At 40.8% G+C, this 23,398-nt stretch overlaps 1 protein-coding gene across 2 annotated transcripts; it reads right to left on the reverse strand.

Annotated features, from left to right (window-relative positions):
• Positions 1-71: 71 nt before the first annotated feature.
• On the reverse strand, positions 72-18,334 carry LOC106585846 (adaptor related protein complex 3 subunit sigma 1). 2 transcript variants are annotated; one of them, XM_014172531.3, is made up of 7 exons: positions 18,045-18,334; positions 11,917-12,008; positions 8,393-8,504; positions 8,148-8,219; positions 7,235-7,342; positions 4,941-4,982; positions 568-784 (listed from the first exon to the last, which is right to left on the reverse strand). In XM_014172531.3, the coding sequence occupies exons 1-6, from the start codon at positions 18,111-18,113 to the stop codon at positions 4,947-4,949; spliced, it is 489 nt and encodes a 162-aa protein (XP_014028006.1). In that variant the 5' UTR covers positions 18,114-18,334; the 3' UTR covers positions 568-784; positions 4,941-4,946. The 2 variants fall into 2 exon arrangements, with proteins under 2 accessions (XP_014028005.1, XP_014028006.1); XM_014172530.3 differs by lacking the exon at positions 4,941-4,982 and having other exon boundaries at positions 72-784.
• Positions 18,335-23,398: the final 5,064 nt, after the last annotated feature.

The raw sequence follows: 23,398 nt of genomic DNA on the forward strand, positions 1-23,398 counted from the left end.
ACTTAACTGCGCTATTATATTATTGATTACAATGAAACCTAACTGCCAACACAAATTCCAAATAGGCAAAAAATGATTCAATACTTTATTAAGTTGCAAAAAAACAAAAAACACATGCACTGATTAAATCAAGAGGAACATTTTTGATAAGACAAAATCATTTGTTTAAACCATTGTGTATACAGGTAAGACAAAGAAATATAATTTCAGCATATATCGTCATATCAGTGGAGGCTGGTGAGGGGAGGACAGCTGATAATTGCTGGAACACCATTCCACAGATTCCGCTACAGCCATTACCACATGCCCGTCCTTCCCAATTAAGATGCCTCCAACCTCCTGTGCATCATATACTGTATATAACAATATTCTGTTAAGTTTGTTTTACAAACCACTAAAGTATGAATTTCCAATACTGTAGCACCCACGACAGTGAGGGTCGAGGAATGGAATAAATAAATACTTCATTTTCTCAAACAGAACAAAGCCACATCAATGTCATTTAAAACCAGGGAGAGAAGAAAAAAAAGTTAACGCCAAAAAAATTCACACAGTACCTTCATGCTCTTTGAGAAAAGTTGGTATTTGTTCGGATTTTGGTTAAACAAATTGCATGGTAAACATTGGTCGACTTCTGCATGGTGGGTCTTGCCGGCTATTTAAAGGAGGGTAAGTTTGGCACTTTTATGCTGATGTCTCCAATGTTGATGTTTCTGGGCATTTCGGGGAGGTTCATGTTCTTTACGGCTGACACTGCGCGAGCAGGGGCTCCTGCAATACCAGCCTAGACACAAAACATAAATATAACAGAGTTAAGAGTCCCTAGAAACACTTACACCACTCGACCCTCACAATGGACAGGGACACACAACCGCACAGGACGAAACATACAGCACCACAGACACCAGACAAAATGCAAAGCACCAACTTTTAAAAACAGACATATGTGCAAATGTACATCCAAATGCCTAGCTTCATATGCACATGCAATATTTGGTTCATTTATGATTTACATGACAACCAGGGCCAAATATGAATCAACTATGAGAACATAGTGCTACATTCATTGATCTTAAAATATTAAATTTACTTTTAAAAAGACAGAGGCAGCATTGCTTGAAAAGTGAACCAACCAAATTCTTAAGGACTGATAAGGATACAAATGCAAGGAGAGAATTGGGTAAAGCAGAAAAAATGGATTTTGATATGAGGAGGAAATGAAGCTATAGTTATGTATAGAATGTTTATAGAATTTAGAAAACATAAATTGGGCATGTGACTGAAGTGAAATGTCTTATATAGGCTATGTGTCTTGGGAAACTAACTAGAGCAATATCAGATGGCCTAATGTAAATCACTCTACACTAAGATTTACTGCTTACTCACATCTGTATGTGAGGGGGACCGAGTGGCGCAGCGGTCTGAGGCGTCACTACAGACCCGGGTTCGATCCAAGGCTGTATCACAACTGGCTGTGATCGGGAGTCCCATATGGCGGCGCAAAATTGGCCCAGCGCTGTCCGAGTTAAGGGATGGTTTGGCCGGGGTAGGCCGTCATTGTAAATAAGAATTTGCTCTTAACTGACTTGCGTAGTTAATTAAAGGTTGAATAAATAAAAACAAATCTGTATGTGAACATTTCTTACAGCTTAAATATTTCTCAGTGAAATATAACACCATTATTAGAATTCATAATAGTTTCATAGACCTTTTTATGACCATTCCTGAAGTACAATAAACAGACTGTTTTACCAGTTAGAACATTTAGGAACTTTTTCAAGGATATACTGTAATATATTACAATTTTAACAACTCAGAAGGGAACTCCTCACACGGTAAGGTAAGGACTTAATAGTTGGTAACGTGGGTGACCATGTTCAATCTAGGCTAATGTTTGATTATTAAAAAAAGTACATAAAAGATACAAGCGACAGCTATTCAATGTTGAGAGTTATTTCCACGGCATTACCCAATGACATGGACCATGTGGGGAATTGTTGTAATACTGTGACACAGCAGGGTGTCTACTCTATGGTATACTGAAGGAGAGGGAGGAAACACACTAAAGCAATGAATTTCAAAGCATTGTTCAATAGAAAATGATACAAAAAGGTTATCTAATATAATTTGAGATACAAAACAAAATTGGTTGAAATGTCAATAGCAAAATAAGTAATGGACATTTGCTATGAATAACATTTCTTGATCCCTAGATTGAGGGATTGCTTTTGAAAATCACAGCTGTTCTTTCACAGAATCTTCAACAGTCAGACCCAAAAATTTAAATTCAAATCAGCTTCTAGGCTACATTTTTTAGTTGTGAAAATGAGTAGAACTAGGCATCTTTTCAACTACCATAGGACCAGTTACAAATATTAAATCAGTAGCATTCACTAAATGTTTAAACCAGTTTAGCCATTTCTAAAATTATTTTCCAATGGTTTTGTTCTGAGCAGAACCCTTCGTTCCGTTCCAATGTTCCCGACCAACAAAATAAAGAATTATACCTACAGAGGAGCGGCTTCTATGGAGGAATTTTGAATGTCTTCGAACTTCAGAGTTGGCTTAACGTTGGACCAGAGATGCTAGATCACTAACAAGCTTCTGTGTGCAGACCGGCACCAAAATAAAAACATCTTACCTTTTTGTGGTTAATAAATCTAATGTGAAATGTGATAACTATAGTATCCCAAACTAGCAATGAAAAAGTAAATCCATTCTTCTCTAATAAGAAATGTCTCTCTCCATCTTCTGAATCACACTTGTAACGTCAGTAGGCTTATTGCTATGCTTCGGAGGGGGAGGGGCAGGTAGCCTACACACGCACACACACACTGGCAAAGATGTTCAGCTGGCAGGCAGAAGAAGTTTCAGATTGACAGAGGGAGGTCTTTGCATAGGCGCTTTGTTGGGGGTTTTTGTGGGAGATTTTTTTTGTTGTTGCCCGGAACTTAAAATAATAGTATTAACCAGTTCCAATGCTTTTAAAATAACAGTTCGGTTCCGGAACAGTATAGATCCCTTTCATTCCAGGTTCCGGTTCTGTTCCCTCAACCGGTTATAACTCTTGATGTACACAGAATTCTAATTTCATCCTCTGTAATTAAAAACACGAGGTCAGTTTAAGTGTCCTTCATAAATTTTGCTGCCCTCAAGTTGAGTGACAATACAGAGTAGCTACTGTCCTCAATGAGAACAACCCTGGGTTTTTACTGACCTTGGCAGCCAGTCAACTAAATTATACTGTATAGCCTACACTATATGTAACAACTCAAGGGAGACAAAAATAGACTTGCTCCTTGCCAGTTGCCCAAAGGCCTAGGTTTCTGGTCTAGTACTCAGTCACGCATAGCTATGTTAAGAATCACACCATACTAAAACTATGTTCCATTGGTTTCCCCAAACAGGCATTACTACAGTGTCAGCACTGAGCTGTGACTGCCTGGAAAACCAAATGACTGGCTTGGGATATGGTCTGTTGATTAATAAACACTAATGTCACACACCGGGGGGGGGGGGGGGGTAAGACACATTTCATGTATGTAAACAGTGGTTTACACGTGTCATAAAATCAGTCTGATGAGAGTTATAGGGCAGCAAAGCAGAGCGTGGTGACAAGGACCAGTAGAGATAAAGCAACAGCATGCAGTGTTGTACTTGGCTAGCTATGAGCCTAGCGAGATGTGGCTCGAAATTTTCAGCACCTGCGAAATTGACACGAGACCTCTGTTACAGACACAAACACCGAGCCAGACCAGACAGGTGAACAGTATAATAGCACCTCTTAGAGCCTCACCACAGGAGGTCGGTGCACCTTAATTGGGGAGGACGGGCTCGTGGTAATGGCTGGAGCGGAAGGAGTGTAATGGTATCAAATACATCAAAATACATGGTTTCCAGGTGTTTGATGCCATTCCATTTGCTCTATTACAGACATTATTAGGAGCCGTCCTCCCCTCAGCAGCCTCCGCTGCTCTTCTTACTTACTATACTGTTGGTAAAAAGTACCGTCGGCTACACGTATTACTCAAATGTAAACTTGCATACTTGCCACATCTCTCGTGCTACATCTGGAGGTGAGAGTTGCCACCCTTGAAGCAGGGCAGTGTAAACAGAATGTTCTCATTGAGCCAACACTCCCACAGTATAAATGGTAATACCGGAGCAATGTTTCTGAAACAGCTGAAATGTATTATTCCTAATATTTGAGACTTGTTTTATCGAGTTACCTGAAATTGCAGTAACAGCCTGTAACATTCAGATTTTTTTTTGCAGTAGCTGCTGGCTGCACTGAGCCACGTAAAACTATGGAAGCCCATCCCCACCACCAAAAACAAAACGTAGATCATACGAATAGGAGATGTTTTTTCACTTGTAACATTGTGTGGTGATTACAGAGGTGGCACTACATGTCCCAGAGTGGGGGGGGGGGGGGAATTGTTTTCCTGGGGCATAGAGTTTTTCCTGATCTGGCAGTAGGCTAACCTAAACAACTCCAGACCCTAGTTGTAGTGTATGACATAGTAATAAATCAGCTGTAAAAACATGTTTTATTTAGGCTATGATGGGACCAGTTTATTTTTGGATTCAGGAAAAATAAAAAATAAATAAACTATGGCAGGTATAGCCGACAAACAGTTCTGTATGGCTAAGCCTAGTCTGCCCAATATCAAGTCCCTGTTATCCTAAAAACTATTTACTGTCACCATACATGGAAGTTTCAAATGATAATTGAAACATGTTAACCAATTTCCTTAATAGTAGCTAAGCAATATAGGGTTTCATTATTCTTTTTAAGTAACAGTAATAAATTGTTGGGTCTGCTGTGAAAGATTTTGATGTTAGTGACGTCGTTTTGCTATTAAGTGGTCGGCCCATGGAGAACTAGGTATAGTGTAAATTTGGGAGGTTAAAGTACTTGGTTGGAAATTTAGCAGTACCTGTGTCTACCTGTCCTGTCTGGGAGACTGAAAGATAAACGTCTGTAAAGAGAGAAGAATGGAAAGAACTAGAAAGCGTCAGGGAAAAAGAGGAATGACGAATGTTGTTAAAGCAGATCAAAGTAATTACAGTTTATATATACACTGAACAACAATATAAGCAACATGTAAAGTGTTGGTGCCATGTTTCATGAGCAGAAACTTTTCAAACGCACAAAAAGCTTATTGCGCTCAGATTTTGTGTACAAATTTGTTTATATCCCTGTTAGTGAGTATTTGTCCTTTGCCAAGCTGATCCATCCACCTGACAGGTGTGGCATATCAAGAAGCTGATTGAACAGCATGACCATTACACAGGTGCACCTTGTGCTGGAGACAATAAAAGGCCACTCTAAAATGTGAAGTTTTGTCACACAACACAATGCCACAGATGTCTTGAGGGAGTGTGATATTCACATGCTGACTGCAGGAATGTCCACCAGAGCTGTTGCCACAGAATAGAATGTTCATTTCTCTACCACAAACCGGCTACAACGTCGTTTTAGAGAATTTGGCTGTACGTCCAAACGGCCTCACAACCGCAGACCATGTGTAACCATGCCAGCCCAGGACCTCCACATCTGGCTACTTCACCTGCAGGATCGTCCAAGACCAGCCACCAAGCAGCTGGTTAAACTGAGTAGTATTTCTGTCTGTAATAAAACCCTTGTGTGGGGAAAAACTCATTCGGATTGGCTGGGCTTGGCTCCCAAGTGGGTGGGCCTATACCCTCCCAGGCCCAGTTTTATCAGCTGCTCCCCTGCCCAGTCATGTGAAATCCACAGATTAGGGCCTAATTGACTGATTGACCTAATTAGGGCCCAATTGACTGATTTCCTTACATGAACTGTAACTCCGTAAAATCTTTGAAATTGTTGCATGTTGCGTTTATATTTTTGTTCAGTATAAATAGAAAGTATTAAGACCTATCGTAGACCACATTCATAGACACTGAACTGAGAGGCCTCAACTTCTCCAAAGTCAAAGAAACAGTTAATTGAGTTTTACATTGAGCTGGTTGAGCATGTGAAAGTGAACTAAATCCAACCTATCATTCTTCACCAATTTGTATTAACAATTTTTTCCTACATACTACTTGAAATGTATTTTGTTTACATCACTCTTATGACTCAGAATTAGCTTTGGTGTTGAAGTTTGAATGATTATGACTATGAGGAACACTGCGGTCTAGGGTAGGTCCAAGAAGGAAGAGACGGAGCACATCTGTTTGTTGAACAGTCAAAGACTCGGCTTACAATACACATGTCAATAATGATTCCATTTGATCAACCATAAAATGCAGCCTAAAGTTGTTACCAAAGCATCGTTTCCATTGTTAGACACAGCCACATTGCTACAGTGAGGTAAAAATATCTGTAGATGTTTGAAACAAAGATAACAGCAAGTTACACATCCATGGGACTTCAGAGTTTCACCACGTAACCTTATATTGTGTAGTAGCACTACATTGCAATAACAGCCGAGCAAACGTAACCTGACAATATCTCCTTCACAGAACTTACTGATAAACATTTGTGGCTTTTAAATATTTCGCTTCATATTCATTTATTTAACTAACTAGAGAACTTTGTGTGTCAATTTAAAATACATCTTGTCTAAGTCATAATGGCATTGTTCTGCCATTGGCAAATGGCAATGATTCCATGAAATTGTCTCTGGCTATAATCTGTTTTCATGAATGGTGAAATGTAAAGACTATATATATTAAAAGAGATCTGCAAATTAATTAGGAAAAAAGTGACAGTTGCATGAGAACAAAGCAATATCTAGGCTTTAACATCATGGACAACTCACCTACAAGATATCAGCTCCCAGATGTTAACAAGCTCAGCTCAGGACAACTTTAACATCAGAATGACCACAACTAACCATTCAACAGTCATCCAAACGCTACCATCCCCTCCACATTTAAGCAAAATACACTAACAGGACATTTCCAGTCTATAGAGTGGGATGAGAAATGTATCTCATGGGGGTGTGTGATTATTGAGGATCAAGATTACGCAGATGCATTGGAAAATGTGTACATTTACATTCGGTAGAAGAGACAGTGTTTTATGATGATGATTATATTTTTAGGTTGGAAGAGAATGGCATTCTATGTGGTGCAGCAGTGGCGCGCCAGAGAGCACAAACACTTATCAGGAGCATCACAAGAAGGACATGCGGGGTCCAGCATTCACGCATGCCTGCACGTACCCAGAGTATAGGAAGTCCTAGAGAAGTACTCTTACCTCCGATTTCTCCATTTTGTTTTGGGCGTCCACCTGTATGATGATCTCATTCATGTTGGTCTCCAGCACCATTCCCCCCATCACCATCTCAGCCAGGATATTGTGGACCTACAGGTTAAATAGATGATCTATTAACAGGTTCTTCTCTGACTGAAAAAACATTCAATTGCTGTGACCCAAATATGCTTTTTTTGGGGGGGGGGGGGGGGCTTTGACACATTTGGAACCTACAGGATCTATTTCAAAGAGGGATTTTTTTCTTAGACAATAAAAATACATATTTATTATTGTTTGATATTGCAGAGGCTAAACAAATGTGAACAGGAGACGTGCAACCCTTGAAAACGGATGGCCTGATGAGAGCTATACACATACAACCTTATCTCATGTAAAAACATTCGATATGCAAACATAAATCACAGCAAGTCACATTTATAATTTGTTTGTTCTATGTAGATTGCTTCGTTTCCCCAAGGCAGATAGGTTGCTTTGGTCATTAACAATGTTCCTGCATACACCAATGGCGTAGTCCTAGGTCTGGGTTTTCCCAGACTAGGTTATAGATTACTGCTGTCACAATTATCTTGCTTTCTCTTTGCTCATATTACCCTGTGTACACATGAATATCAATGGCATCTTTCTGCGTGAAATGAGGCAACCTGTGCAGCAAGTAATACAATATCCTGCTTCGCTGCAACAGACTTGGCTAGATATGACGAGCCAGCAGGACCGAGCGTTATCACAGGGGAGATAAATTCACCTAGACAGTCTTAAAGTAAATGAATTACACAATGGCACAGTCAGTGTCTATGGGGAGTCACACATTCACTGTGAACATTTAACTGTCTCTGATATAGGACATATTACAATGAACAGCGTAATGCTAGGATATAGTTGATAGAATACTTTGTACCTTGTCCACGTGGAAAATTAAGTCAAGTTCACAGACATTCTCAAAGCATTTGTCCAGTGTTTCCACAAACACCTGTGGAAAGACAATCACATTCACTGAACAGTAATAATCTACCGAGTTAGGTTGGCCATCGTTTTACTCCATCAATGACACGTCCACCAACAACAAGCCAGTCTAAGATGGTGGTACCAAATGTTCATAGTTCGACAACAAAAAACGATCCCCCAAGACTTGAGAAACATTACCTGGATTAGGTCTAGGATGCCAAGCTCGCTCTCAGAGGAATCCACGCAGAATACAAAGTAGAGCGTGGCATAGTGTCTGTAGATAAGCCTGTTCTCAGATCCACCGATCAACCTGACACAAAAACAAAACGAGGGGACAATCGAAAAGTTCTCTGAACTGGGTGTATTCATTAGTGCAAACCGTAGCAACATTCTTGCAACGGAAAACATTAAGGAAAACTAGTATTTCTTATTGGAAAAATTAAAGTAGGTCCCTCCCCATTTGCCGTCTAGTAAATACACCCCAGTTGGTGTGTGTTTGCCTATGATCTGTGAACACTGGCATGCATGTGGAAGTGAAGCAAGGTTGGTTTATAGATAGCTTGTACATCGGAACAGTCAACACCACATGGGGAAATACAGTCACACATGGCACCAATAAATACATGGGATAGTTGTCAGCACAATGATCCTTAATGAAACACCAGTCAGTGTGATGTTTATTACGCAATACTAGGGTTGCAAAGGGTCGGAAACTTTCCGGTAAATTTCCAACATTTTCCCGGAAACTTTCCATTGGAAGTTATGCCCTGGAATTTGGGGAATTTTGCTTAAATTCATCAAAAAAAAAAGTTCATTTAAACAGTGAATCTTTTTTTGTGGGATACACATAAGGAAATTCTAGGTCTTGTGGCATATTTTGGTTAAACTATCCCCAATTCAATGGAATTGCAACCCTCTGCATGCACAGTGCATTCTTCCATCACATGTGCAGCTGACTCAAGATCTTGCACACTAATGAGATGCTATTGAGCCCACACCATTTACCCACTAGGCTATTAAGCCCACACCATTTACCCACTAGGGTATTAAGCCCACAGGTAGCCTAGTGGTTAGAGCATTGGGCCAGTAACCAAAAGGTTGCTAGATCGGATCCCCGGGCTAACAAGATAAAAATCTGTCGTTCTGCCCCTGAACAAGGCAGTTAACCCACTGTTCCTAAGCCGTCATTGTAAATAAGAATTTGTTCTTAACTGACTTGCCTAGTTAAGTAAAGGTAAAAAAAAATGTTTTGACAGTCTCCTGGAGGGGAAGGAGTCTCTCCAAGAAATGGCCATATCACAGTCTGCCGATATGGACAGCCCCATCAAGAGGATCCTCCTGGGTGATGTATTTTGGGAGAGAGTGGTAAGCAGCCTGAAACCGGTAGCAGTAGCCATTGCACGGATTGAGGGAGACAATGCCATCCTGTCTGATGTTCAGACTCTGCTTGCAGATGTAAGAGGAGAAATCCATACTGCCCTGCCCACTTCACTGTTGCTCCAAGCAGAGGAAACCGCAGTTCTGAAATACATCAAAAAGCACGAAGACTTCTGCCTGAAGCCTATACACAGTGCAGTGTACATGTTAGATCCCAAGTACGCTGGCAAGAGCATCATGTCTGGTGCAGAGTTCAACAAGGTCTATGGTGTCATCACTACCTTGTCTCGCCACCTTGGCCTGGATGAGGTTCTTGGCAGTCTGGCGAAGTACACTTCCAAGCAAGGGCTTTGGGATGGAGATGCAATATGGCAGTCGTACCAACATACCTCATCAGCCAACTGGTGGAAGAGACTGTGGATCTGAGGCTCTTTCCCCTGTTGCCCTCATCATCCTCCAAATCCCACCAACATCAGCCGCCTCAGAGCGCAACTGGTCCTTGTTTGGGAACACACACACCAAAGCATGCAACAGGCTGACGAATACACAGGTTGGAAAATTGGTGGCCATCCGGGCAAATTTGAGGCTTTTTGAGCCTGACAACAAGCCATCCTCAACAAGGTTGGAAAGTGACAGTGAAGAGGAGGCCTCAGAGTCTGATGTTCAAGAGATGGACATTGAGGAAGTCCAGGGAGAAGACATGGAAGCCTGAGAGGAAGACAACCAAAGCTTTAGTTTCTAGACTATCATTTTACAGATGCATGTTAAACATTTTTGGGAGATGCGATGGATCATTGGGGATCATTCAATATTCCCTTTTGTTGTTCAGTGGAATCATCCCATGTGAAGAATCAACTCATTTAATTAAAGTTCAATTCGTAACTAAATCGTTTTTTTAAAATTTCTATTGGAAGGATTTACTCATTTGCAATTATGTCTACTTATGATAAGGTAAAAGGTTTATGTTTCTGTCTCCATATGATATGGTAAATATATCCAATGCAAAAAACATGTACATTTAAATGGTATTAATATTAATTTGCATATGTTCCCACAGAAAGTTTCCACCTCTGAATATTACCCAAAATGTGCAACCCTACTCAATACACACATTCAATGACATGAAACACAGCCAAACATGTTGGTTTTATGAACAAGTAACCGGGTCAGGGGCAGCATTCACAATACACCATTTGAATATCCAGACGTCCAACAGAATGACAGGGCCCAGTGGCTAGCGCAGGTGAAGGAATATGCCAACAAGAAACGATTATTGATATAGTCCCAAAATGTTTTACATGTCAGCAATCAAGGTTTTAAGATATGTAACTTTCAAAATACAGAAATATGGCCCGTATGATGATGTATTTTGTGGATTTCTGTATTTTGAACATTACATAACTTGAAAACTTGATTGCTGACAGGCAAAACATTTTGGGACTATATCAATAATGGACTAATGAAACATAGCAATGAATAGTTTTTGGGTGGCATTTTCCTTTAACCTGCACTAGCCACTTGGCCCTGTCAATCTGTTGGACAAAAACAATCTGGCCCGTTTGATGCATTTAGCAGCATATGATGCAACATTAATTATTATATCAGCAATGGACTAATGAAACAAATATCAAAAGGATAGTTTTAGGGTGAAGTTTTCCTTTAAGTCCAGGACAAGGACAGAAGCCTTGACCAATCTTTGTAAGGCCTGATGAAAGCATGTTGACCTGAGTCTGTGTAGAAGGTCAAGCTGCTTGAGGAACATCGTATTTGTTGATGAGACTAAACTGTAGCAACAGTCATATACCAGGGATCCCAGGGGTGTATTCACTAGGAACCAAACAGAAGTAAATGGGCAGATCTCTAGGGAGACTAACCTGAACTTGTCTAATAAGTTTGTTGCAAAACATTTTACTACTGGTGTGCACTAATGAATACACCCCAGTTCTATTAGTCTCTGTTGAATGAGAGGAGGTTCCACAATGCAATAGCCTAACACCTGGGACTGCTTCATGAATGACAAATGAATATTCAACTATTCATAATGATCCAATTGATCTCTCCCCTGCTGGTCACCATCTGATAGGTTCCCTCCTTCTCCCTTAGCTCTCCCATGCAGTGCAATTTGTCATGAGCTGTTGCCTCATGGAAAGCTGATTCTACTCATGGAACATTGATGTAGAGTAGCCCACATCATCAGCTCAAATGGTTGTATTTGTCTACATGGAATTGAAAGAATATGCATTTCATTGTGACATCATCAGGAAGTGTTAAGACACCGCTTCATCTTAACACATATGGATTTCAGTACTCCAGTGCAGTTTGACGTCTTAAAAGAAATGTCTTACATTCCACCTTCTAGAAAATTGCAGACGTTCTCATCTCTTTTGGACACCAGATGAAATGTTTCTCTGATGATTTGTTGTTCTGTGTCTTCGTTCTGTGGAACATAAATTAAACATAGTCAGTGTGCATGGGAAAACCAAAATGTAAAGCTTTTGGTACAGGTCTTCACAACATTTATGCTTAAAACTATCCAGATGGCCATTTTCCCACTCATAACCTAAAAGAAGTGGCAGGACATTCACTGCATACTCTCTCCAGTGTCCACAAAATTCTTGCAAATGTTCTCTCTGAAATATGTGTAAGTCAGGTCATTGCAGTGAAAGGGAATGCCTTCAAGTGATCATGTGAAATGAGTCAAGTGATATGAAGCATGAGACTAGGGGGAGAGGCCATAGCAGAGAGCTCTCCATGTCAATGCAAGCACAGAGACTCTGGTCTAGCCTAATAACTCATAAACCTACTCTTCACTCCACTAAACACTCTCCTCGCTCTAGAAATGGAAAATCAAAAAGGGCAATATTGCACAGTAGCATATACAGTATGCTGTCAATATTCCTTTTGTTTTTTGAGCAACTCTCCTGTTGGAATATGTGAGAAAAAAATTATATATATTTTTAAATGTAGGTCATTTCAATGTGAAAGGACCCATGAGCACCAACATGTGTGGTTCATAGGAGCATGTCAAATTGGGTGTCAAATGAAAGCGAAGAGTCTACATTTTGGAGAAATTAAGATATACATGTTTGTGCTTTTCTAATAACTCATTTCTGTGTTCCATTCATGTGCTTTTTAATAGCCGTTTCCTGTGTTCATGCAAGTGACTGACTGAATCCTCACTATCAGTAGCTGCAATTTGCTGCCCTATGTACATAGACATGGAACACTGGTCACTTTAATAATGTTTACATACTGTTTTACGCATTTCATATGAGCAGTGCATTCGGAAAGTATTCAGACACCTTGACCTCTTCCACATTGTTACATTACAGCCTCCTACGGAGCTGTGAAGGGAACGGCACCTCCATACCTTCAGGCTCTGATCAGGCCCTACACCCAAACAAGGGCACTGCGTTCATCCACCACTGGCCTGCTGGCCCCCCTACCTCTGAGGAAGCACAGTTCCCGCTCAGCCCAGTCAAAACTGTTTGCTGCTCTGGCACCCCAATGGTGGAACAAGCTCCCTCACGACGCCAGGACAGCGGAGTCAATCACCACCTTCCGGAGACACCTGAAACCCCACCTCTTTAAGGAATACCTAGGATAGGATAAAGTAATCCTTCTAACCCCCCCCCCCCCTTAAAATATTTAGATGCACTATTGTAAAGTGGTTGTTCCACTGGATATCATAAGGTGAATGCACCATTTTGTAAGTCGCTCTGGATAAGAGCGTCTGCTAAATGACTTAAATGTAATGTAATGTTATTCTAAAATGTATTAAATAAATGTTCCTCAAATCTACACACAATACCCCAACATGACAAAGCGAACAGGTTTACACATTTTCGCAAATGTATTAAAAATGTAAAACATAAATACCTTATTTACATACAGTACCAGTCAATAGAATACATTAAACTATGAAATAACATGTAATCATGTAGTAACCAAACAAAAATAAAGAGTCAAACAAATCAAAATAGATTTTAGATTCTTCAAAGTAGCCACCCTTTGCCTTGATGACAGCTTTGCACACTCTTGGCATTCTCTCAACCAGCTTCATGAGGAATGCTATTCCACTAGTCTTGAAGGAGTTCCTACATATGCTGAGCACGTGTTGGATGCTTTTCCTTCACTCTGCAGTCCAACTCATCCCAAACCACCTCAATTGGGTTGAGGTTGGGTCATTGTGGAGGCCAGGTCATCTGATGCAGCACCATCACTCTCCTTCTGGGTCAAATAGCCCTTACTCTCCTTCTGGGTCAAATAGCCCTTACACAGCCTGGAGGTGTGTTTTGAGTCATTGTCCTGATGAAAAACAAATGATAGTTCCACTAAGTGCAAACCAGATGGGATGGCGTATCACTGCAGAATGGTGTGGTAGCCAGACTGGTTAACTGTGCCTTGAATTCTAAAGAAATCACTGAGTGTCACAAGCAAAGCACCCCCACACCTCTCCACCATAGTGGGAACCACACATGCGGAGATCATCCGTTCACCTACTCTGCGTCTCACAAAGACACGGCGGCTGGAACCAAAAATCTCACATTTGGACTCATCAGACCAAAGGAAAGATTTCTATCGGTCTAATGTCCATTGCTCGTGTTTCTTGGCCCAAGCAAGTCTCATCTTCTTATTGGTGTCCTTTATTAGTGGTTTCTTTGCAGCCATTCGACCATGAAGGCCTGACTCACGCAACTGATGCTGAGAGGTGTCTTACTTGAACTCTGTAAAGCATTTATTTGGGCTGCAATCTGAGGATGGTAACTAATGAATTTATCCTCTGCAGCAGAGGTAATTCTGGGTCTTCCTTCCCTGTGGCGGTCCTCATGAGAGCCAATTTCATCATAGTGCTTTATGGTTTTTGGTGAATGCATTTGAAGAAACTTTCAAAGTTCTTGAAATGTTCCATATTGACTGACCTTCATGCCTGAAAGTAACGATGGACTGTCGTTTCTCTTGGATATTTGAGCTGTTCTTGCCATAATATGGACTTGGTCTTTTATCAAATAGGGCCATCTTCTGTATACCACCCCTACCTTGTCACAACTGATTGGCTCAAATGCATTAAGGAGGAAAGAAGATCCACAAATTAACTTTTAACAAGGCACACCTGTTACTGAAATGCATTCCAGGTGACTACCTCACGAAGCTGGTTGAGAGAATGCTAAGTGTATGCAAAGCTGTCATCAAGGCAAAGGGTGGCTACTTTGAAGAATCTCAAATAAACCCACACACACACACACACACACACACACACACACACACACACACACACACACACACACACACACACACACACACCACACACACACACACACACAAATAAAAATAACACTTTTTTGCTTACTACATGATTCCACATGTTATTTCAAAGTGACACTAAAGCCAAGCTTATAGTGTCATACTCGAGTCTAATTGCTGCCAAACAGTACTCGACTGTGCTGTACTTTGATATCCAAACTTGTGAAAAATAAATGTTTATGATTGCTTCAGATTTGTAAAGTCAATTGATTGGACATGATTTGCAAATGCACACACTTGTCTATAAGGTCCCACAGTTGACAGTGCATGTCAGAGCAAAAACCAAGCCAAGAGGTCGAAGGAATTGTCCGTAGAGCTCCGAGACAGGATTGTGTCGAGAAACAGATCTGGGGAAGGGTACCAAAAACTTTCTGCCGCATTGAAGGTCCCCGGGAACACAGTGGCCTCCATCATTCTTAAATGGAAGAAGTTTGGAACCACCAAGACTCTTCCTAGAGCTGGCCACCAGGCCAAACTGAGCAGGTGGAGAAGGGCCTTGGTCAGGGAGGTGACCAAGAACCCGATGGTCACTCTGACAGAGCTCCAGAGTTCCTCTGTGGAGATAGGAGAACCTTCCAGAAGGACAACCATCTCTGCAGCACTCCACCAATCAGGCCTTTATGGTAGAGTGGCCAGACAGAAGCCACTCCTCAGTAAAAGGCACATGACAGCCCACTTGGAGTTTGCCAAAATGCACCTTAAGACTCTCAGGTCATGAGAAACAAGTTTCTCTGGTCTGATGAAACCAAGATTGAACTCTTTAGCCTGAATGCCAAGCGTCACGTCTGGAGGAAACCTGGTACCATCCCTACGGTGAAGTATGGTGGTGGCAGCATCATGCTGTGGGGATGTTTTTCAGCGGGCAGGGACTGGGAGACTAAATACAGAGAGATCCTTGATGAAAACCTTCTCCAGAATGCTCAGGACCTCAGACTGGGGCTAAGGTTCACCTTCCAACAGGACAACGACCCTAAGCACACAGCCAAGACAATGCAGGAGTGACTTCAGGACAAATCTCTGAACATTGAACATCCTTGAGTGTACCAGCGAAGGCCCGGACTTAAACCCGATCGAACATCTCTGGAGAGACCTGAAAATAGCTCTGCAGCGACGCTCCCCATCCAACCTGACAGAGCTTGAGAGAATCCGCAGAGAAGAATAGGAGAAACTCCCCAAATACAGGCGTGCCAAGCTTGTAGCATCAGGCCCAATAATACTGGAGGCTGTAATTGCTGCCAAAGGTGATTCAACAAAGTACTGATTAAAGGGTCTGAATACTTATGTAAATGCAATATAGATATATATTTTTTTATACATTTGCAAAGAAATTCCAAAAACCTGTTTTGCTTTGTCATTATGGGGTAATGTGTGTAGATTTATGAGAGGGGAAACAAATTCCACCATTTTAGAATAAGTTTGTAACGTAGAAAAATGTGAAAAATGTCAAGGGGTCTGAATACTTTCCCGAATGTACTGTATTTAACAGTTTTGGGAAAACGTGGACAACAGAGATTTTACAGAAATTCTGTTACCAAACTTTCCACCTGCGCAGTTTTTCCAGTGAATGTGTAAAATTGTTAAAAGTAGTCATTGTGTATAGAGTTGTTTAGTTTATCAACTTTGAAATCAATGGTTTTTGTTTGTCATACATTTTAAGTGAAAAATCTGAGACTCAGTGCAATTATGTTAACGTGGAATTGCCCCTTAGCTACCCTTGGGATTTTTTTTTTTATATAGTTTATCTATACCAACATTTAAAGATTATAGCCTTTTGTAAAGTCCTGCGTTGCTAAGGTGGTAGAGCATGGTGCCTGCAACCCCAGGGTTGCCTTTATTAATCTACAGTGGTGGGAAAAGAACCCAATTGTCAATACTTGAGTAAAAGTAAAGATAAGTACTGTAAATAGAAAATTACTCAAGTAAAAGTCACCCAGTTAAAAACTACTTCAGTAAAAGTATAAAAGCATTTGGTTTTAAATGTACAAGTATAAATCATTTCAAATTCCTTATATTAGGAAAAGCATACGGACACATTTTCTAGTTTTTATTTATTTACGGATAGTCAGGGGCATGCTCCAACTCTCACACATTTGCATATGAACAGTGGCGGTTCTAGACCATTTCAACTGGGGGGGGCCAAGCTGGGGCCAGTTGTACTGTTAGAGGAGCCAGTTACATTAGACGTTATTGTTGTCATATAGTTTTCACTGCATTGCAGGCATTAGCAAGCAAAAGACCATGTTCCGCGTTGCCACTGTCTAATAATGGATGTAAAAAAAGAACGATAGCAAAAATGTGTTATGTAAAAATGATTTCATACTCCACATTTAGGGGGGCCAAAATACTCCTTCTAGTTCATATGAAGCATGTGTGAGTCCGCCAGATCAGACTCAGTAGGGATGACCAGGGTTATTCTCTTGATAAGTGTGAATTAGACCATTTTCTGTCCTGCTAAGCATTCACAATGTAATGAGCACTTTGGGTGTCAGGGAAAATGTATAGAGTAAAAGTTGTCAAAATGTTAATAGTAAAGTACAGATACCCCCCAAAATTACTTTAGTACTTTAAAGTAATGTTACTTATGTACTTTACACCACTGTTAATCTATCGGACTCTATATGGTTAGCTAGTCTGTCCCCTTGTCTACTAGCCTGTGACGAGGAATACATGTTCATCTTTTAGAAGAAAAAAAAATTAAACATTTTGATGAGGAATTAATTGAGCACAAGTCAACAGGAGCACAAGTCAATAACGTGAACATCGGCGTGTCATGTGACGTAAACCCATTTGGAAGGACAGAACCAACACTCAACATTTATTCCTCAGTGATCAGTGCCCGAGACTGCTAGGAGACATGAACATCCCTAATCTAGTAGCCAGCCTGTGTGTGTAAAACGATAGCTATTCCGACACATGCTTAATTATTAAAATAACAATGTTGCTCAGTCTGACATAGCATATCCCAAGATCAATGACATAGCTAGCCACGTAAACAAACCAGTTAGGTCTCACATTACACCACATAAACCAGTATAACGTTAGCTACTTAACCGTGTTTGTTTGCAATAATTATGCAATTAATTTGCCCAAAATAGAGCTAGCTAGATAACATTGTTATATGCATGCTAGCTAGCTACAGCAGATTCAAAAGAATTCATTGCATACTCACGTAATGCTCGTAGAATTTAGAAAGCCGAGGTTTCCCATGGTTGTTGAATATTAATATAGCTTTAATCATGATGCTCTGTTTTATGAGGGGAAGAAAAAATGGGATCAGTCTATGAATGACTGTTGTCAACACTCCAGTACCGACCCAGTCTACCTGGGAACCGATTCTAATCTGTCTCAATCTAGCTCAAATTACGGCTAGCAGGCTAACAACATGCCATTTCTCCATCCAGATTTTGCGGAAATAACCACACTCCACGTCAAACCATTCATATTCTTGCAACTACAGCAGCCGTGGTGGGTCAAACTATGATGGCAAACGTTTCATTTGGCCAGTAAAAACATCTAACACCGACAATGCCTTCAGAAAGCATTCACACTCTTGCTTTTATCCCACATTCTGTTGTGTTACAGCCTGAATTTAAAATTGATTACGTTTATATTTTTTGTCACTGACCTACACACAATAACCAAAGACATCAAAGTGGAATTCTGTTTTTCCTAAGTTTTACAAGTTAATTAAAAATTAAAAGCTGAAATTTCTTGAGTCAATAAGTATTCAACCACTTTGCTATGGCAAGCCAAAGTATTTTCTGAAGACAAAAAATGCTTAACAAGTCACATAATAAATTGCATGTACTCACTCTTGTGCAATAATATTGTTTAATATTATTTTTCAAAATACTATCTCATTTCTGTACCCCACACATACAATTATCTGAAAGGTCCCTCAGTCGAGCAGTGAATTTCAAACACAGATTCAACCACAAAGACATGGCAGGTTTTGTAATACTGGGCAAAGAAGGGCACCTATTGTTAGATGGATTGAAAGAAAGAAAGAAACTAAGAAAGAAAGAAAGAAAGAAAGAAAGAAAGAAAGAAAGAAAGAAAGAAAGAAAGAAAGAAAGAAAGAAAGAAAGAAGCAGACTCCCTCACGACGTCAGGACAGCGGAGTCAATCACCACCTTCCGGAGACACCTGAAACCCCACCTCTTTAAGGAATACCTAGGATAGGATAAAGTAATCCTTCTAACCCCCCCCCCCCCCCCCCCCTTAAAAGATTTAGATGCACTATTGTAAAGTGGTTGTTCCACTGGATATCATAAGGTGAATGCACCAATTTGTAAGTCGCTCTGGATAAGAGCGACTTTGTAAAACGTAACTTTGAATATCCATTTGAGCATGGTGAAGTTGTTAATTACACTTTGGATGGTGTATCAATACACCCAGTCACTAACTCAGTTGACAGAAAGAAAGGAAACAGCTCAGGGATTTCACCATGACGCCAATGGTGACTTTAGAACAGTTACAGAGTTTAATGGCTGTGATAGGAGAAAAATGAGGATGGATCAACAACATTGTAATTACTCCACAATACTAAACTAATTGACAGAATGAAAAGAACGAAGCCTGTACAGAATGAAAATATTCCAAAACATGCATCCTGGCACCAAAGTAATACTGTAAAATATGTGGTAAAACAATGCAATTTTTGTTCTGAACATAAAGTGTTATGTTTGGGGCAAATACAACACATTATTGAGTACCTCTCTCCATATTTTAAAGTATAGTGGTGTCTGCCTCATATTATGGGTATGCTTGTGTAACCGATGTGAAATGGCTAGTTAGTTAGCGGTGGTGCGCGCTAATAGCATTTCAATCAGTGACGTCACTCGCTCTGAGACCTGAAGTGGTTGTTCCCCTTGCGTTGCAAGGGCCGCGGCTTTTGTGGCGCGATGGGTAACGATGCTTCGTGGGTGTCAGATGTTGATGTGTGCAAGGGTCCCTGCTTCGAGCCCATGTTGGGGCGAAGAAAAGGGACGGAACCTACACTGTTACATTGGTGCCGTGACCCGGATCATTGGTTGCTGCGGAAAAGGAGGAGGTCAAAAGGGGGGTGAGTGTAACAGATGTGAAATGGCTAGTTAGTTAGCGGTGGTGCGTGCTAATAGCGTTTCAATCAGTGACGTCACTCGCTCTGAGACCTGAAGTGGTTGTTCCTCTTGCGTTGCAAGGGCCGCGGCTTTTGTGGCGCGATGGGTAACGATGCTTCGTGGGTGTCAGTTGTTGATGTGTGCAAGGGTCCCTGCTTCGAGCCCAGGTTGGGGCGAAAAGAAGGGACGGAACCTACACTGTTACACTTGTAATCATTAAGGATGGGGGAGTATTTCAGGATAAAAAATAAACGGAATGGAGCTAAGCACAGGCAAAATCCTAGAGGACAACCTGGTTCAGTCTGTTTTCCTCCAGACAGTCTGACATGAATTCACCTTTCAGCAGGATAATAACCTAAAACACTTGGCCAAATCTGGACTGGAGTTGCTCACCAAGAAGACAGTAAATGTTCCTGGGTGGCTGAGTTAAAGTTTTGACTTAAATCTACAGTGCCTTGCAAAAGTGTTCATCCCCCTTGGCATTTTTCCTATTTTGTTGCATTTACAACCTGTAATTTAAATTGATTTTTATTTGGATTTCATGTAATTGACATACACAAAATAGTCAAAATTGGTGAAGTGAAATGAAAAAAATGTATTATTTAAAACAATTCTAAAAAAGAAAAAAAAGTGGTGCATGCATGTGTATTCATCCCCTTTGCTATGAAGCCCCTAAATAAGATCTTGTGTAACCAATTACCTTCAGAAGTCACATTATTAGTTAAATAAAGTCCACCTGTGTGCAATCTAAGTGTCACATGATCTGTCACATAATCTCAGTATATATACACCTGTTCTGAAAGGCCCCAGAATCTGCAACACCACTAAGCAAGGGGCACCACCAAGCTAGTGGCACCATGAAGACCAAGTGTAAGGGCTGTCTGAAGAGAGAGTGGACCAAAACGCAGCGGAGTTAGTGTTCATCATTTAATTGAACAACGTGAACACTATACAAAAACAAGAACGCCAACAGTCCTGTCAGGTGCAAACACTAACAGAAACAATTACCCACAAAACCCAAAGGAAAAACATGCTCCTTATGTGTGACTCCCAATCAGCAACAATGAGCTTCAGCTGTGCCTGATTGGGAGCCACACACGGCCCAAAACAAAGAAATACAAAAACATAGAAAAAGGAACATAGAACGCCCACCCAATGTAACACTCTGGCCTAACCAAAATAAAGAACAAAAACCCCTCTCTATGGCCAGGGCATTACACCAAGGAGCTCTCCAAACAGGTCAGGGACAGAATTGTACAGAAGTACAGATCAGGGTTGGTTATAAAAAATATCCAAAACTTTGAACATCCCACAGAGCATCATTAAATCCATTATAAGAAATGGAAAGAATATGGCACCACAACAAACCTGCCAAGAGAGGGCCGCCCACCAAAACTCACAGACCAGGCAAGGAGGACATTAATTAGAGAGGCAACAAAGAGACCAAAGATAACCCTGAAGGAGCTGCAAAGCAGCGTCTGAGATCCCAAAAGATTGGAAAGCTGCCGCGGTCATCCCCCTCTTCAAAGGGGGAGACACTCTAGACCCAAACTGTTACAGACCTATATCTATCCTACCTTGCCTTTCTAAAGTCTTCAAAACCAAGTCAACAAACAGATCACAGACCATTTCGAATCCCACAGTACCTTCTCCGCTATGCAATCTGGTTTCCGAGCTGGTCACGGGTGCACCTCAGCCACGCTCAAGTTCCTAAACGAAATCATAACCGCCATCGATAAAAGACAATACTGTGCAGCCGTCTTCATCGACCTGGCCAAGGCTTTCGACTCTGTCAATCACCACATTCTTATCGGCAGACTCAACAGCCTTGGTTTCTCAAATCACTGCCTCGCCTGGTTCACTAACTACTTTTCAGATAGAGTTCAGTGTGTCAAATCGGGGGGCCTGTTGTCCTGACCTCTGGCAGTCTCTATGGGGGTGCCACAGGGTTTAACCTGTTTAGGATAGGGGGCAGTATTTTCACGGCCGGATAAAAAACGTGCCCGATTTAATCTGGTTATTACTCCTGCCCAGAAACTAGAATATGCATATAAGTATTTTATTTGGATAGAAAACACCCTAAAGTTTCTAAAACTGTTTGAATGGTGTCTGTGAGTATAACAGAACTCATATGGCAGGCCAAAACCTGAGAAGATTCTATATGGGAAGTGCCCTGTCTGACCATTTCTTGTCCTTCTATAGCCTCTTTATCAAAAATAGAGGATCTCTTCTGTAACGTAACATTTTCTAAGGCTCCCATAGGCTCTCAGAAGGCACCAGAACGTTGAATGATGACTCTGCAGTCCCTGGGCGAAAAACAGTTGGGGTTTTGGAAAGTGGTCGTTCTGAGAACAATGACACTGGTGCGCGCGTGCATGTGAAGACTCCATTTTCTATTTTCAGTGTTTGAACGAAAACAAGGTCTCCCGGTCGGAATATTATCGCTATTTTACAAGAAAAATCGCATAAAAATTTATTTTAAACAGCGTTTGACATGCTTCGAAGTACGGTAATGGAATATTTTGAAATTTTTTGTCACGATACGCGCCGGCACGTCACCCTTCGGATAGTGTTTTGAACGCAAGAACAAAACGCAGCTATTTGGATATAACTATGGATTATTTGGAACCAAAACAACATTGGGTGTTGATGTAGAAGTCCTGGGAGTGCATTCTGACGAAGAACAGCAAAGGTAATCCAATTTTTCTAATAGTAATTCTGAGTTTGGTGAGTGCCAAACTTGGTGGGTGTCAAAATAGCTAGCCATGATGGCCGGGCTATCTACTCAGAATATTGCAAAATGTGCTTTCACCGAAAAGCTATTTTAAAATTGGACACCACGATTGCATAAAGGAGTTCTGTATCTTTAATTCTTAAAATAATTATTATGTTTTTTGTGAACGTTTATCGTGAGTAATTTAGTAAATTCACCGGAAGTTTTCGGTATGTTTGCTAGTTCTGAACGTCACATGCTAATGTAAAAAGCTGGTTTTTGATATAAATATGAACTTGATTGAACAAAACATGCATGTATTGTATAACATAATGTCCTAGAAGTGTCATCTGATGAAGATCATCAAAGGTTAGTGCTGCATTTAGCTGTGGTTTTGGTTTTTGTGACATTATATGCTAGCTTGAAAAATGGGTGTGTGATTATTTCTGGCTGGGTACTCTCCTGACATAATCTAATGTTTTGCTTTCGTTGTAAAGCCTTTTTGAAATCGGACAATGTGGTTAGATAAAGGAGAGTCTTGTCTTTAAAATGGTGTAAAATAGTCATATGTTTGAAAAATGGAAGTTTTGGGATTTCTGAGGTGTGTGTAATTCGCGCCACGCTCTATCATTGGATATTGGCGAGGCGTTCTGCTAGTGGCACATCTAGATGTAAGAGGTGTTAATCCTCGGGTCGACTCTTTTCTCT

This window comes from Salmo salar, chromosome 24, assembly GCF_965601325.2.
Source record: "Salmo salar chromosome 24, fSalSal1, whole genome shotgun sequence".
NCBI classification, from domain to species: Eukaryota; Metazoa; Chordata; class Actinopteri; order Salmoniformes; family Salmonidae; genus Salmo; species Salmo salar.

Coding starts and splice junctions, on each gene's coding strand:
- LOC106585846 (XM_014172530.3), bottom strand. CDS start 18,113: ATGATTAAAGCTATATTAATATTCAACAACCATGGGAAACCTCGGCTT. Junction 7,343..8,147: donor TAATTTTCCACGTGGACAAG/GTACAAAGTATT, acceptor TTTAACCTGTAG/GTCCACAATATCCTGGCTGA. Junction 785..7,234: donor ACAAAATGGAGAAATCGGAG/GTAAGAGTACTT, acceptor TTTTGTGTCTAG/GCTGGTATTGCAGGAGCCCC.